This window comes from Primulina eburnea, chromosome 13 (genome assembly GCF_022965805.1).
Source record: "Primulina eburnea isolate SZY01 chromosome 13, ASM2296580v1, whole genome shotgun sequence".
Taxonomy (NCBI): Eukaryota; Viridiplantae; Streptophyta; class Magnoliopsida; order Lamiales; family Gesneriaceae; genus Primulina; species Primulina eburnea.
The window spans coordinates 25,437,750-25,448,501 of NC_133113.1; the positions used below are offsets into that span (position 1 = coordinate 25,437,750).

The 10,752-nt window shown below is 37.0% G+C and overlaps 1 protein-coding gene across 1 annotated transcript; it reads left to right on the top strand.

The window, feature by feature from the left end:
• Positions 1–7,375: 7,375 nt before the first annotated feature.
• On the top strand, positions 7,376–9,407 carry LOC140809628 (protein ANTAGONIST OF LIKE HETEROCHROMATIN PROTEIN 1-like). Its single transcript, XM_073167316.1, has one exon. It carries the CDS (start codon positions 7,960–7,962, stop codon positions 9,277–9,279), a length of 1,320 nt encoding a protein of 439 aa, XP_073023417.1. The 5' UTR covers positions 7,376–7,959; the 3' UTR covers positions 9,280–9,407.
• Positions 9,408–10,752: the final 1,345 nt, after the last annotated feature.

Below are 10,752 nucleotides of genomic sequence, written 5' to 3' on the forward strand. Positions count from 1 at the left end.
CCAATGTCAGCATTCAGAATAAGGTCATGTAAGTTCAAAATCAGGAGTATAAGTGGACCCAAAGAAATTGGAGGCAAATCTAAATTAGCTGAGACAAAATAATGCAACCAAAATTAAAAGCTTCTTTGGATTATCAGGCTATTAGCAGAAATTCGTTGAGGGCTTCTCTTCAGTAGTCGTATCATTGACGAGACTAGCACAAAAGAAATATTAATTCAACTTAAGAGAAAGATTTGAAAAGATCTTTCAAGCATTTAAGGAGAAGCTAGCATCTACACCAATGTTGGTATTATCTACTGAGGACAAGGATTTTACCATCTACAGCGAAGCATCAAAGGAAGATATCAGAGGTGTACTCATTGAAGACATGCTAGTCAACTAAAGCCACATGAGCAAAACTACCATACTCACGATCTCGAGTTGGCAGCAGTGATCTTTGCTTTGAAAATTTGGAGACAATATCTCTACGATACCAAATGTGAAATATTCACTCCCTGGCCACCAAGTCTCAAATATTTGTTCATTAAAAAAAATTAAAAATGAGACAGACAGTGGATAGAGTTACTCAAAGACTGTGACTTGACAATGAGCTACCACGCCAACAAGACAAATAAGGTAGCCAATGCTTTGAGTCAAACATGGATAAGATAACATAACATCATTCTCCTTACAACCATGCCTTCAGAAAGCAGTCAAGTTAAAATAGAGTAGAGATACGACACTAGAAAAGTTCAAAGAACAAGTCATGGAAATAAAGTTGTCAGATTTTCATCTTGACCCAGACAAAATCCTTGGGATGAGAGGATGATTATGTGTGCCAGACATCAACAATCTTCGATAAGAAGTTATGTAAGAGGCTCATAAGTCAACATTCTCAATCCATCCAAGCAGTACAAAGATGTATAGGGACTTGAAATAAAGTTTCTGGCGAAGCAGATAGAAATAGATGTCGCTGAGTTTATATTTAATATTTAAATGACAAGTATGCCAACAAGTGAAAGTCGAGGATCAACGACTGGAAGGACTACTGCAACCCTTAGAATCCTAGAATGGAAATGAGAGCATATTTCCATGGATTTCGTTGTAGAATTGTCAAAGTCAATACAGAGTCACGACAGGGTACGTATAATCGTAGATAGACTCATAAAATCTGCGTACTTTGTACTCGTCCAAAGAAATCATAATATTGACAAGTTGGCTACTCTATACATGGATAACATTATACGGCTACATAAAGTACCTACAATCATAATGTCGGATAGAGATCCAAGATTTGTGTCACTTTTGTGGTAGAGCTTTCAAGAAGCCATGAGAACAAAAGTTACTCTTAGTACGACTTATCACCCTCAAACTGATGGCAAAACAGAGAGAATAATTCAAATCCTAGAGGGTTTGATAAGGGCATGTGCCATAAACTTCAGTAGTAATTGAAGTGAAGATATATTCCTGATAGAATTCTCCTACAATAACAGTTATCACAGAAATATTGGAATGAATATATTTGAAGCTTTTTCGGATAAAAGTATCGATCTCCACTGCACTCGGACAGAAATAGAGGAGACAGTCATAACAGGGCTAGAACTAATCCAAGAGATAATGGAAAAGTGGCCATCATCAAAGACAGCCTCAAGGCTGCATAAAACCAAGCAAAATAGTTAGTCTGGTCTTAAAAGGAGACCAATGGAATTTACATTGGGTGAAAAAGTTTATATAAGGGTCTCACTAATGAAAGAATCATTAGATTCAGCAAAACTGAAAAAGTGAAACCTCGTTACGCAGGACTATTCGAAATTCTGGAGAGATTGGCACATTGGCTTACAGAATAGCATTGCCACCACATATGTCTAGATTCCATAATTTATTTCAGAAGTCCAAACTAAGTAAATATACCTCAAACCCAAGCCATGTTATGGAAATTGAACCACTCAAGATCAAAGGTAAGATAGGGAAGAGCTGAAACATGAAGATGTCTATATTCATATTATGGACACCAAGGACCAAGTAGTGAGACGACGTATCATTCCCTACGTCAAGGTGCAATGGTCAAACCACGCAGAACAAGAAAACTACATGGGAGTTTGAAGGGAAAATGTGCAAGCAATATCCCTACCTTTTCCAAGGTCAAGCCGACTCCAGTTTCGAGGACAAAACTTCCAATAAGGAGGAGGGATGTGAGAACCCAAATTTTTGGGCATGTAATGAATTAAATATAGACATGTATAGGAATTTATTTTCGAGTTATAATAAATTCGAAAATATTAAATAATACATGGTATTGGAAATTTCAAGCCAATAAATACATGAAATTCAAAATTCAGCACAAATCATGTATTAATTTTGAAATAAGGCTGGATATCAATCAAATTGGAAGGAAATATTACATACAAGGTAGAATTTCTCAACAAGGAAGCATATCAATATGTATGGAAGGAGCATCTCGATATTTAAGGAATAATTATCTCGCAATTTGGAAGGAAAATCAATCGATTTTTGGTAAGATTTGAAAACCAAGTTTAGCTCCTTTCTCCTCCCCTATAAATACCACATCAAGCCTGGCATTCCCTACACCCTAAATTTCGAAAATTTGCTCTCCGCGTGCTGCTGACATTTTCGAAATTTTTCTCCCAAAAAAAAAAAATTCTGCACGAGTCATCAAAATTCTGTCTAGTTTAGAAATTCTTTTCTCTTGTTAGGTTGCACAGAATCCGATCTCCACCGTTCAAAATATCCTTCGATATGTTCCGAATAACATATCCAAATTTCAGCAAAATCCAACGGTTCAATAAGGCGCAATGAATTTTTCAAGACGGCTGATTTTTCGGCGATGATGCTGCAGCGTTTTCAAAGTGCTCGTTGCATGATTCTACTATGTTTTCCGAGTTCTTCATGTTTTCTTCCAGTATAAGGTAAGTGGACTTGTTTTAAAGATTAAATCTCGTTATGCATATTACCTTATTCGTTTTTTAAAATACGATCGAGTACATTCTTCTCCTACTCATTTCTTGTGTTGATTGTCATACGATTTTGAGCACTGTGAGGAGTCGACTGGATATGGGTGGGAATCCCAACCATGACGTACCCTTACGCGGTGGGGGATATAACCGCTATATGGCCTCGCCCCCTTAGAGGAGTAAAAATTAGGGACTGATATCAGTAAACCATAGAAAGTAGACGAATCTCAGTGCTGGTAAATGTTATGCAAGTGATATGAATGATGTTATGCAAGTGCAAGTCATGTGATTTTCGAAATTATGCATATTGTTATATTGTGCTCGAACGGCCCTCATTTACTGAGTATTTCCCAAAATACTCACCCCTTACTCTACTCTCCCAGACAAATCAGAAGAAGAAATAGAGAAAGAAGAATCGGACACCAGTTTTTGGACTGATAGTGGACACATGAAGAATTTTAATTAAGAAGATGGTATTGTGAGTTTTTAATTCAAGTTATAAACGCTTCCGCAGATTTTTGTCATTTTAAGAATCTACATTGTAAAGACAATCTTTTGATTGATTATGAGTACTAAACTTGTTTTGGTTTATACTGTACTACGAGGCTTATTGTTTAGCAATTATGTGATTGTTGAATAACGCCGGTGTCCACTAACTCCGGTCTCGAGGCGTGACAAGCATAACTTATGTCTCAAATGAGGGCTACCAAAGGTAATTAAAATTTACAAATGGAAAGGAGCGTAATGAGAGATCAATTCGTGCACAATCAGATTTTGCATAAGATTTCCTTCAAATCCATACATTCTCCCTTTTAGCCTAGGAATATGATTACATTCTTTTATTTGGCTTCCCTTACCTTATATTTTTTTTTTCTTTCACATGTGTAATCCCTTAGGTATTAAAAGTACAATTCTATCTTAATCCGAGAGATTTACCCCATGTTATTAAATAATATATACGTGTCAATTTTTTTTTATTTTACTATTAATTTTAGTTTGGTTTTTAGCTAATTCCTGCCACTAATAATTATTTTTGCCACGAGATCATTTTTTCCTAAAATATATCACGCATTAACATAAACCAAAAAGTATATAAAAAAACTTGAGAATAAGTTTTAAAATTTCACGTAATTTTAAAATCCGCAGGTTTCTTAAAAATATAGCACTCATTTACTATCAAATAGAAATTTCACGTAATTTTTAAATATAAAATATTAAGTTTTAAAATTTTGAGAATAATAATAATAATAATAATATAATACATGTTATATACATGAAACGAAATTAGTTTAATGATTAGTTTGGTTGATTATGGTTAAAGTAGTGTGAAATGCAATAATTAAAAAAAAAGACACGTGTAGGAAAAATAAATAAAAGGGTGTAACTCACCTGATGTAGGATATAATTGGCCGAATAATTGGTCAATTTGGTTTATTTATTCTAACGATGCTTAATTTAAAGGTTAACTGCACAAAATCACACGTGTCTAGGTAAGTTCAGTGCAATTCATAAGTAAAGAAAAATTTTCCTAACTGATTTCTCATGCTGCTGGTATGTACCTCGTTTCAAAGGGACATATTCAAGTTCAATCCACACATAGAAAAACGGGCATATATGTTACCAACTCACAATCATCATTGGCCACGTGCAAATATGCAACATAAACGAGTATCCACTCCTCATACTAAGTTCGTGCAATGTCCTCATTGCACTATACGAGACCACAAGAAAAACAAATGGAACATTGAATGCAAAAAAAAAAATAAATAAATTGCAGAAAACACCAAATAAAATATAGAGAAAAAGAATGGAAAAAATCCCCTCATCAATCATCGTCTTCCTCGATGTCTTGTGGTGGAACTCCCACTATGTTCTCATGTGGGAAAGCGTACTGGAACTAGAACAGTGTAGGGAATGTCGGCGGTGGTGGTGTAGTCGATGTTAGAATAGGTGTCCGTCGAGCCAAGTGTTGGCCGAGTGTTCATTTTGTTCACAATGAAACTCTATGTATAAACAATCTTTATTTTAATAATATTTGAAATTATTGTTTTGGCACATCTTTATCTCTATACACATGCTAGTTGCATAGATAAAGTTCTTGAATATACAAATAGTAGAAAGAATATGAGATGCTCATATGATGAGTATCATGAAACTCATATTTGCAATATTGTATATTCTAAACAGTTCCTAGTCGATTCAGCCGTCGCAAAGAGGGATATAGGCCGCTCGAGTTTGAGACTAGTGTCTGCGATGTGAGTACCATGTCTCATTGGTAGGGGACATTGTGATGTCCGAGCATGCAGATAGGTGCTCCTGGTAGAGTGCACTGAACAATCCTCCATGTAAGACTTTCCAAGTGATTCTCACTTATCGAATGGAAACGTCCTAGTTTATGGTTGTATATCATTAGTCCTTATGACCCTGGACAACATTGAGACTCTATGTGCTAGCATTGCACTTTGACTTGTTTACCGACTCTCATGGGGTCATCAGGTGGCAAGGTTGGGTGTTTTGTCGAAACATATAGGAGTCGATGCATTGTAGTTGGGGATTCGGGTATGAATATCCTATGTGATCTCATGTATATGTAGTATGAAATCTCTGATCAGATTATGGTGCTAATTATGAAAGTGGTTTCATAGATTACACCATCGATGCAACTACGACATGACACATAGTATCGATTCTTTGACAGCTCTAGATATACCAATAGTTGTCGAATCGGTTGGGATATATGAGTTGAAGAGACCGTACTGTAAGTTAACCATAATTGAATGATTCTTGCAGGCAATATCATTTGATACCTAGGGAATCATGTAAACGATGATGCTAGTCGTTTAACATGATTGGTTGGGTACTATCAGACTTGAGTTTTGACGTACTTATTATCAAGGAGTTGATAAATAAGAATGGAGCAATTGGGGTATGCTCATATAAGGACATGTTTAGTCCCGAATCACATGGAGATGTGAACCCACAGCTAGTTGTATCAATGAATCATTTAGGATCACACAAGTGCTAACTTTCTAGATCCCGTTGAGAAGTTAAAATAATTCAATGTGTTGAACGACTTATAAAGGAGTTTATAAGTGCCAAGAAAAATAGAAGTATGACTTCTATAAGGAGAATGTAACTTTTAATTTATGGAAGTGTTCCTAAATTAAAAGTTGGTCAAATAAATAATGTATTTGAAAATTGTTATTTTTATAAACATTATTATGGACTAAATTAAATTAATTAAAGTGTTGAATTAATTAAACACTAGTGGTTCTAGTAGTTTCCAAATAATTAAATGACATTTTGTGCTTTATTGTATTTGCTACACATCTTAGTGTTTAGGGTGCTCGATTTTTGCTAGAAAAATAATTTTGAAACTTCCGTTGCGCATTTCAGACACCTTAAACGACCCCCTTTCAAATGGTATCATGAGCTATGGTTACTATTTTGTATAGCATATACTTGATATTATATTAAGGTCGATTTCTAACCGCATGAGATGATTTGTTGCAACAAAATCGAGGCCGGTTTGGGGTGCATTTTGGGCAGCAAGGGCAGCCCGTGTTTTGAAATAACAAAATGTCATGGGTCTTAAGTTGTTGGACCATTGGATGGTTGTCATATTTTGTGAAATTTAAATGGGCCAAAATGTTTTTGGTGAAAAAAGGTGATTTATAATTGAAGTTGGACTTTAATTATTTATAGTAAATGGTGATTTACAAGAAATTCGGTTATAAATAAATTATTTAGAAAGTAGACAAAAGAATTTGTATACTTTGTTAATTTAGTTTATAATCGTGGCTGTTAGTGATTGGATCAAGATATATAATTGATGCCGTTGGGATAGCCTGGGTCATGGATGCTAAATGGATAGCCCAAATCTGGGTTAATCTGCAGGATGGATTCTTTAGAAGCCGGAAAGGTGAATGCCCAAGACATATTCTCCCCGAGCAAGCAGATGCCTGGGCTCTCGAGCCATCTCCCAAGAAGCTTATCACCCGGGCTACCTCGATAACAGTGTCACACTCGATTGCTATCTTATATGTCAGAACTATAGGGCTTTGGCGTGTCAGAGAAGCTATCAGAGGTAGGGTGGCTTGACATGATAGGGTGGCTTGACAGGAAGTCAACATCAAAGGCTATGAGTGGTAGGTGTACGCGCAAATCGAGGTAATCCTTGATTTTCCTTCCTATAAATGGCAGGTATGGTTTATATTTTGAGGCACCACATTCTGGTGCTTCTAAGCTCTTGGCATTTACATATATCCTCACATATATCATTTGTATTCTTCATCTTCAACCTGCTGACTTAAGCATCGGAGTAGCCACGCTGGACACCCCTCCTGCGCCCATTCACTAGTTCCTTTCATTGTTTGCATGTCACGATTAAAGCCATATTCCTTACTCAGTTTCCTTCATTAGGGCACCCACATTGGTATGTTAATGGGTGTTATTAACACCCATTAACATTAAAGCACCAATGTGGGTGGAGGTGTTATTAATTTTTTGTGCCAAGTCAGCAGAAAAATTCATCAGAATGAACGCCGTTAATCCGAAATTTGCGACGGTTTTTGAAAAACCGTCGCAAATTCAAAAGCGTCACTACTTTCTTATTTTTTTTAAAAAAAATCGCAACTTGCGACGGTTTTGTAAAAACCGTCGTTATTTGCGACGGTTTTATTAAAAACCGTCGCTAATAGCGACAGTGTTTGAAAAACCGTCGCTAACATTATTCACCAACGGTTCTTTCATAAATTAAATACTACATATCATATTTAGCAAACTATAACGGCTAGTTTTTAAATAATATTATAAAATACAAAGTACAACGGCTAGTTAAATAAAATAATAATAAAAAATCACTATAAATACAAATCAATTTCTACAAATTTATTCATTCATCCAACATATTGCTACTCATCAACCACACTCAATATATATTCTCTACCATTCTCATACTTCTATTTGTAGGTTCAATATTTATTTCTTTAATCCTTATTTGTATACAATGTCTCATTCTTCGAGCAGCTCGAGCTCCAGCTCCAGCTCTAGCCCAACAAGCGAAGACGAAGTACAAGTTGAAGTTAATGACGAAATTAATGATCCGGGAGAAGAAATGATGTTATGCATGCTTGAACTAAGCAGAAAAATACATGAATCTTCTGAAAGTAGTAACGAGATTCGACGAAGAAGAAGGTTCATCCAAAGAAATCGTGAAGCCGGTCACTTGCGACTCGTCAATGATTATTTTTCCGCCAGCCCAGTGTATCAAGATCATATATTTCGAAGAAGATTTCGTATGCGAAGAGAGTTATTCCTTCACATTGTGAATGCACTTGAGGCCAATTCAATGTATTTTCAACTGAAGAACGATGCTGCTAGAAGGAAAGGATTGTCACCACTACAAAAATGCACAGCTGCTATACGTCAATTGGCTTATGGAGTCCCTGCCGACCATCTTGATGAGTACCTACGTATGGGGGAATCAACTGCCATCAAGTGTCTTTTCAAATTCTGCCAAAATGTGGTTGAAATATTTGGTGATCGATACCTGAGACGGCCGAATGCTGATGATATTCAACGTCTTCTTCAAATGCACGAAGAGAAACACAAATTTCCTGGCATGTTGGGTAGCCTTGATTGTATGCACTGGCAGTGGAAAAATTGTCCAGTTGCTTGGAAAGGGCAGTTTACCAGAGGCCATGGGTCGCCGACAATCGTACTTGAAGCAGTCGCATCTCAAGATCTGTGGATATGGCACGCATTCTTCGGGGTCGCGGGTTCACGTAATGATATTAACGTGTTGTACGAATCTCCCATATTCAACAATATCTTGCAAGGAAATGTCCCGGAGATCAATTTCACAGTTAATGGCACTCATTATACGAAGGGTTACTATCTAACGGATGGAATATATCCGGAATGGGCTACTTTCGTTAAGGCTTTTCCTTGTCCGGAGGATCCTAAAAGGAGATTGTTTAAAGAAAGACAAGAGTCTGCAAGAAAAGATGTTGAACGGGCATTTGGAGTGCTCCAATCCAGATGGGCGATTGTTAGAGGTCCAGCTCGTTATTGGTACAGAAAAAAATTAAAATATATTATGTTAACATGCATTATTTTGCACAACATGATTGTTGAGGATGAGGGGTGTAACGTGACAAATTGGTCTAACGACGAAGGTGACGAACCCGCACAACCTGTCCAAGGCTCAAACCGAGGATTTCATGATTATCTCCGTAGAAATTCCGAACTACGTGACTCTGAAGTACATCACCAACTTCGTGCCGACTTAGTTGAGCATATTTGGACAGAGTACAACAACAATTAGTGAAGTCAGTTTATTACAAATTTCAAAATGTTTGATTTATATGTTGTTTTTCATTATGTTCAACTGTTGTTTCCTATGTGTACGCTTTCAGTCAAATTTGTAATAAATTTTTAAATTGAAATATTGGAATTAAGTTATTTTTTAATGTCTTAATAATATTTTAATGAATATTGGAAATAAGTTATTTTTAAAATAATAATACTATTTATTTTCAGTAATATTTGTTGTAAAATGTTAAAAATATTAGAAAGATATTGAAATATTAAAAATATAAAAAAATGAGTAAGTGGACAGTGGGACCCATAAATAATGAAAGTTGAAATTAAATGAATGTGGGTGTGTGTTAATAATGGGGAAGTGTTAATGTAATGAATATGTGGCTCGTGGACCCCATCATTTTTGATGAGATGGAGAGTTATTAACATGAATTAATTCCGACGGATGCGGATGCCCTTATCTTGATAGCAGATCTGGTGGAGCACCCGACCCGGCTCATTCATTTCACCCGGATCGCTTCATTGACGCCCTCTGTGAGAACTTGAGCTCAAGACGTAGATATGATTTCCATTCAAGAGCAAGTTCGACCTTGTTCGGCACCTCAGTAAGCCCAACTTTGCTTAGCAAACATACTAGTCCGACCAGCTCGGCACTCAGATCTTATATGTGGATTTGATATGTCCTCAAAGCTCAGCAGATATCCCGGATTGGCGTGGAAGAGCATTTGCTATGCACTCAGTAGCATACAGCTATATTAGTCACCTAATTTAGCTCAACCGGAGAAGTTTCACTCTATCGAAAATGAATTCGGATGCAGTATTTCCAGGTTAGTGATTTGGTTTTTAATAAAACTAATATAGCAGGAGAAGCAAAATCTCTTAAGTCCGGGAGACATGAGGCCCCAACACAATCTTTTAAGTCCGGGAGGTATGTGGCCCCGGCACCTTATCTAAAGTCCGGGAGACATGAGGCCCCGGAACAATCTTTTAAGTCCGGGAGGTATGAGGCCTCATGTCTCCTGGCACAATTTTTTAAGTCCGGGAAACATGAGGCCCCGGGAAAATCTTTTAAGTCCGGGAGACATGAGGCCCCGTCACTATCTTTTAAGTCCGAGAAATACGAGGCCCTGGCACATTATTTAAAGTCAGGAGATAGGAGGCCACGGTACATTACTTAAAGTCCGGGAGATACGAGGCCCCAGCACATTATTTAAAGTCCGGGAGAAATGAGGCCCCGGCATATTCTCTAAAGTCCGAGAGACACAAGGCCCCAGCACATTATTTAAAGTCCGGGAGATACGAGGCCCCGGCACATTCTCTTAAGTATGGGAGATACGAGGTCCCGGCACATTATTTAAAGTCCGGGAGATATGAGGCCAAGTCACATTCTCTAAAGTCCGGAAGACACGAGGCCCCAACACATTCTCTTAATTCCGAGAGATACAAGGCCTCGACACATTATTTAAAGTCCGAGAGA

What these genes read in the sequence shown, in the direction of transcription:
- LOC140809628 (XM_073167316.1), top strand. Translation starts at nt 7,960, where the DNA reads ATGTCTCATTCTTCGAGCAGCTCGAGCTCCAGCTCCAGCTCTAGCCCA.